The sequence below is a fragment of the Pygoscelis adeliae genome, unplaced genomic scaffold, assembly GCF_000699105.1.
Source record: "Pygoscelis adeliae isolate BGI_AS28 unplaced genomic scaffold, ASM69910v1 Scaffold27, whole genome shotgun sequence".
Classification (NCBI taxonomy): domain Eukaryota; kingdom Metazoa; phylum Chordata; class Aves; order Sphenisciformes; family Spheniscidae; genus Pygoscelis; species Pygoscelis adeliae.
Genome location: NW_008825410.1, coordinates 5,936,098 through 5,942,470, shown reverse-complemented (window position 1 = coordinate 5,942,470; position 6,373 = coordinate 5,936,098). Strand labels below are relative to the sequence as shown.

Genomic DNA, 6,373 nt, shown 5'->3' with positions numbered 1-6,373 from the left:
CCCCAACCATTCATCCTTTTTTCATCCATCATATGTCCATCCATTTTCCTACTCTGATAACTGTTTGGGGTTGAGTTTGGTTTTGTTTTTAAAGGGCTTCCCTTTTTTTTCCCTCCCTGTACCACTGCTCTCCCAGAACTCCATGTTAACTGAGGTATCTGTCTGTCCGGTGATTCCCTGCACTAAGGCTTCCTATAGTCTCAGGACTGAATGCTACAGGTGCAGCAAAAGGGGCTGTGGACTTGCCATATAGTTTCTCTATTTCTTATTCTAAAGGTGGGTGCAATCCTTATCTTAAAGAATTTTACAGTTTAAGGAACTGCTGTCTTCTGAGAGCAAGATATAGAATAACAACGTGCTGATAAATATGGCACATGGTCTTAATCTACTGTGGATTTATTAAAGTACAGATGGTGTACTTTCTGAGTTCCTAGAATTACCATAAGAAGTATGTGGTCCTCAAGCTGTTTGTATATGATTTAAAAAAAAACCCTGTTTTTCAGATTTTGGCCAGTGAGGTTGGCTTTGAGAACATCTAAACTCTAAAGGAAATGCAGCAGAAATTTTCCTGTTTCATCAGTTTTATGAGTTCAAGCCAACAGGATATTACATGGTTTCCACTTCAAGTTCTCACCTAGCTTAAGAGTTTGCAAAATTATTTGAATGTAGCCTGATATCTGCGCTGTTAGGCAAGTTATCTGATTTCACTGCAGAATTTTTAGTGCAGTTCTAAGTATTGAACAAAGACTGTCATCCACTAGGTCAGGTAAATTCATTTAGTGATAAATGTTGCCTACCATAATTGTCCTAAGTGATCAGAAATCTGATCTGAGTCTAATGTCTGCACAACTCTGCGATGAATAATGCAGAAGTCTGGACTGCCCCTTGCACACCCCTTTTATCTGAATGCAAAAATCTTTCACTCATGTGAAGCAGAGGCCACTCTGATGGTGAAACAGAAATTCAGAAATGTAACTTTTACTAGAATAAGTCATTATTTTGCATGTCTTGCAAATAAATTGTTTTATTTTTGTATCTTTTTGCACCATATAAAGAGTGTTGAGTAAATTTTGTGTGGAAAAAGCCACAGAAGAAGCATTTTGGTGATCTATCTTGTGCCTGCAATTTGGATTAAAATTTGTGTCTGGTTTTCCCCACAGTTGTGCCATTTTCACCAATCTTTACATGTGTCATGGAAAGGGAAGGGAAGACTCCTTATTCCTTTTTTCTCCCCTTGACGGCTGTAAAAGTGATTGTCAGGATTTAATGACAAAACAGAACAGGGATTTATTTTGCTCATTCTTTTTTATCTGACTTCTTCCTTTTTTGAATTTTTCAAGTCTTGAAAATGTGCACATAAAAAGCCATTATGTATTAAAAAACGAGGCGACTTAGAATCATAGAATCATTTGGGTTGGAAAAGACCTTTAAGATCATCGAGTCCAGCCGTAAACTTGCTTCAGTTGATCTTAGTGCTATGAATGTAAAAAGACTAAAAGTCTGTTGAGTAAAGCTTGTATTTGGTTGAGAGAATATTTATTCACTGCCCCACTGATCTCAGGACATAAATTAATAGGAAGCTGTAAGGACTTCCTATTAAGTAATGATTCTCTGCACAGAGTTGAAACCTACTTGTGAAAGAATGTTGGTTCTCTGACGATTCCTGTAAATGCACCCCTCAGCAAGCTGATCAAACCTAATGGCCCGACTTGGTTTTCCTGGCAGGCTTCGTGTGTTAAAGAAGGTCTCCTCTGTCCAGCTGTGGCTCAGAAGGGCTGGGGCCACTTCTCAAATCAGCATCCAGCATCTTGATTTGTAGTTGTAATGAAAGACTTATTTGCAGCAGTAACATGCACTTGGCTTATGATATCAGTAGTTCTTTTTTTAAGTTGCTGTTTATACAGCAAAGATTTGCCTGTAGCCATTTCTCTTACTTTAAGCTGCAGCTGCAGAAGAATCATTTGAGCTTACTGAGTTAAAGAAGCAAGAGAGAGGAAACATGATTTAGTGCTAACTAAATTTGTTTGGGAACTGGTGTTGGGTTCTTTTGTGAAAGGGCCCGCCTGGTTCTTTGGTGTAGACAGAACCATTCAGACCAAGCTGCAATAAACCTGTGTGCGTGAATGGTGTAGGTAGAATATTTGCTGGCCCTTACTATGTAAGATTGCTAAGTTGTGTGCTTGATCCTCTTAACTGTGTGCTCTGAGAGCCTTCTGCCCTCGCATTTGTATGTTGCTCCTTGAAAATGGATTAGATAAGGAGCTGTATGCAAAATCAGCCAAGGAGCTCTCAGTAGGTAGTGCCAGCTGTTACTATGTCTTAAAGTCACTGCAGAACTGAAAGGACAGGGGTTTATGTTGTATTGTCTTACCATTGCCCTCAACAAGAGGCATGCAGACTGCATACTTCCTTAGGGGCACTGGGTGTATACTGGGAAGAAGTTTCTCATGGTGGAAAGAAAGGGGGAGAGATGATCTCTCTCCTCTGCAGCCTACATCCTGGGTGAATTGCTCTTATGGAGTGACTGATTCACTAGAAAATTCATGGGCAATGGAAAGAGAAGGAAAGGCGATTTGTTCCTTCTCCTCCCCTGTCATAGCTATGAACATGCCAGTCAGTTCAAAATAAACAAGCATTTATTCTGCTCTTTCTTCTTCAGCCAGACTTCTTCTCATTTGAATTGTTTAAGATTTTAATTGTTTAAGAAGAGAGGGCTCAGGGGGGACCTTATCAATGTATATACATACCTCAAGGGAGGGTGTAAAGACGATGGAGCCAGGCTCTTCTCAGTGGTGCCCAGTGACAGGATCGGAGGCAATGGGCACCAGCTGAAACACAGGAGGTTCCCTCTGAACATCAGGAAACGCTTTTTCACTGTGAGGGTGACTGAGCACTGGCACAGGTTGTCCAGGGAGGTTGTGGAGTCTCCACCCTTGGAGATACTCAAAAGCCGTCTGGACATGGTCCTGGGCAACTGGCTCTAGGTGGCCCTGCCTGAGCAGGGGGTTGGACCAGATGACCTCCAGAGGTGCCTGCCAACTTCAGCCACTCTGTGATTCTGTGACTTGAAATGGCATCTTTCCCAAGTAAGAGCTTCAAAATCAGCTTGTCAGAAATCTTGTTGATAAGCAGTCTCCATGTTTTAACAGGTAAAGGCAATGGAGTTTTGGTCCTTGTTAGTAAAGGAATGATGGTTCAGAAGCAGAGCGCATTGTGTACAAAGCAGGAAGACCCTTTCTTTTTGTGTATGAGTGCCTCTGTACAGAGATGGCATGGTTGTTCTGTGTTTCTAAGAACAGCATGGGTTCTATTCACTGTGGCAGCTCACACCCAGGAGTGAATGACACGGCATGTGTCTTCTGTATTTCTAGTTCTGGTTTGGACAAATAGGTTGCAGTGTCCAAGTGCTCCGTAAGTAGTGAATCAGTGGAAAGAACCCAAAAGGAACGGGATCAGGGGGAGAGGGGAAGATGATGAGGAGCAAGGAAAATAAAAATGCCGGATGAAAAAACTTCATGATAAATGACAATACACACAGCAAGAAGGTTGATGACAGAAGAGGGTGATTGTATGAGATTGAACCTAGATACAGGGTGAACTGAGGTGAATGGAATAAGACCTTGGTATCTCAGCCATTTACTAATTTACAGCTCAATCTTCTACCAGGACTGCCAGAGCAAGAGGACCGCACAGGAGTTTGGTAAAAATAAGACAACAGGAATTAAAGATCACTGTCTGGCATTTGCCTTGGTTTCTTTTACAAATATTTATTCTCACTGTGTAAATAAAGAATAAACAAGGGAGGAAGTACTAAGCTCAAGTCAATAAATTAAGGTCCAAGTAAAAAGATCCACTGTGGTGTTTCCTGTACATATTATATTGGCTCTGAATATTGCATTTCATCAACAACTTTAGGAGATCACATCTGCTAAATATTTTATTGGTGAATATTCTAAATATCTTCAAAACATAATGTTCAAGAGGCTTCCCATTTCAATTCTTCTTTTTTTAAATTACATTTTCTGATTACAGTGTAAAATAGAAAATATAATTCAGACTATGAAATGGGGTTACTTTAAAGAATCAAATAATTTAGTCACTAGCAGAAAACTCTCCTTTTAAACAAGAGCTTCACAGTAGAAGTCAATAAGATTTCGTTGGTAATGTTTTCAGCTAAATCAACCGTTATTAATCTTATTGTCATAGCAAAGTAAATGTGACAGCATTGTCAGAATATGTTCTCTCTTTTAAAGTTTGTTGCTTTTTCTCCCCCTCCCCCTGCCCCTCCCTTAAACAGAACAACTGTTAATAAAAATGGAACTTACCAGTTGGAACAGGCTTCAAAATGTAAGGCAATTCAGGACAACATTTTGTCATCATCTATCAAGAAGAAAAGGTAGGTGTTTGCTGTGCTTTCTGCTTTATTTATTTTAAATAGAAGGGTAAAAGATTGACCCTTTTACATAATTCTCGATGATATTAATGTGGAGCTATACAACAGGAAACTGAAATTGTTCAACCAATGTTTGTCTGCATTTTTTCTTTCACATGCATTAGATTTATTCGAGGTTGGATTTTTTTTTTTTTTATTATTTTCACAGTATATGTGAACAAGATTTCTCCTTGCCAGTTAGTACCATTTTATTCCAAGATATTCACAGGAAGGTAGAACAGAATCCGTGAGGTATAATTTCATTCTTGAGTGTCTTTTTCCTGATTGGTGAACACTCCTGCTATGAGCAACCTCAGTTAATGGATTCTTTTCAGCATATTCACTAGAGTAAGTATAGAAATGCACTAGTATAAAAACTTGCTAAGTAATTGTACTCATTATAACTACTCCACAGGAAACTAATTATTCAATTTTAGATACATTGAAAAAACACCCCAAATTAATTTTGGGTTTCAACTTGCTGTTCTGCCTTTTCCTGACATGGAAAAAAATACTTGATACCAGCCCTGCTCAAATTCCTTGCCACTCACTAAAGTGAAGATGGGAGGAGCTCCCCATTGCTTTTTTGTAACATTTTGCCTATATGGATGCGCCAATAAATAAAACATTGTAAATAAGAAAGGCTTCCCATTAGGACCGAATTCCAGCTTAAAATTAATTATGTGCCATGGTGTCTTTAGAATTGGAAGCTTCCCCCCCCTCCATTTGTGAAAAGAAGAGAAATGGAATGAAAAACAAAAGCTCTACTAAAAATAATTATGTGCATTTCCCCATTCAAAGGACTGGAGAAGTCAAATTTTTCCTTAACACAGAAACAACGTTAAATCATGATTTTAAAACTTCTCCTGTCTTTTCTGCCTCCTCCTTACTTTCTCATTGTGTTTTGAGATCTTTCACCTATTTTTAATTCACCATATTGCCAACATTCTGTCTTTACTCTTTTAATTCTTCCTTTTTTTTTTCTCTGCTATAACCTCTTCTCCCATCAATATTCCACCTCATCAGCAATGCTACCACTGAAGTTTTTACTCTTTTGAAAGGTGGTAGACCACTATCTTACTGATGCGCTGCTAGTGAGAGCTGAAACAGAGATTGGCAAACAGAGGTCAAAGAGTTGACTGAAGAATTGAGTGATTAACACCAAGAGAAGGAGAAGCAGTTGCCGAATTGCCTCCAAAATCCAGTTAGAGCAATATAAATGCTGTTATTTATCCCATGTGTTACAAAGTTATACAGGCTGCTGGAATGCGGACGTGCTTTTCATACCTAGAACATTTTGGAGCTGAGCTTGTAGGAGAAGCTTTAGGAATTGTGAGACGTTTATTCTGTGGCTAAAGAGAAAGGAGCTGCACCATTTAACGAGGCAGAAGATGAACTGGGCAGGTAGGAAGAGAAACTGATGCTTGCAACAAAGAAGCAAGGGATTGCTTTGTGCCATGAATGTTGCAACTCATTGCCCTTCACTGAGAGAAGCTGCAGGGATCTTTGTTGCTTTTTTCAAGGTGTGACCCACAGGCAAGATATATAAATGCTTTATATTGCAGTTCTAGACTTTCAGGGACGTTCTGGACACTCTTGCCTCTTAAGTTGACAGAAAGGGAAAAACATTACTAGTTTAAAGCTTGTCAAATGATTTGATAGTAAAAAATGCTATGTAAGTGGGAAGTTATTATTATAGCAGGTATGTGCTGGTGGTGATAAAGAGCCTGAAATGCTGAGTTTTGCTGGCAGTTCTCCATTTTTATTCTAGAGCAAGCCCTGTGCACACTCTCCTGAGGACTTAAAAAACTGATAGGTTTTTTGGTGGTATTAAAGCGTCCAAAGGCAAAAGGGATCCTCCTTTTCTCTTGCATTTCCAGCTGTTGTTTCTCTTTTTATTTGTTCCTTTCTTGAACATTATCTGCCAAGTAGGAATATCTT

General features: G+C 39.1%; 1 protein-coding gene across 1 annotated transcript in view; it reads left to right on the top strand.

Annotated features, from left to right (window-relative positions):
• The window catches only part of ST8SIA6 (ST8 alpha-N-acetyl-neuraminide alpha-2,8-sialyltransferase 6), a gene marked incomplete at its 5' end in the record, with an annotated part of 42,759 nt that overhangs the window by 7,555 nt on the left and 28,831 nt on the right, over nucleotides 1-6,373 (top strand). The window contains one exon of the mRNA XM_009330548.1: nucleotides 4,298-4,396. Within this exon, the coding sequence (XP_009328823.1) occupies nucleotides 4,298-4,396 (99 nt within the window). The remainder of the gene's footprint in view (nucleotides 1-4,297; nucleotides 4,397-6,373) is intronic.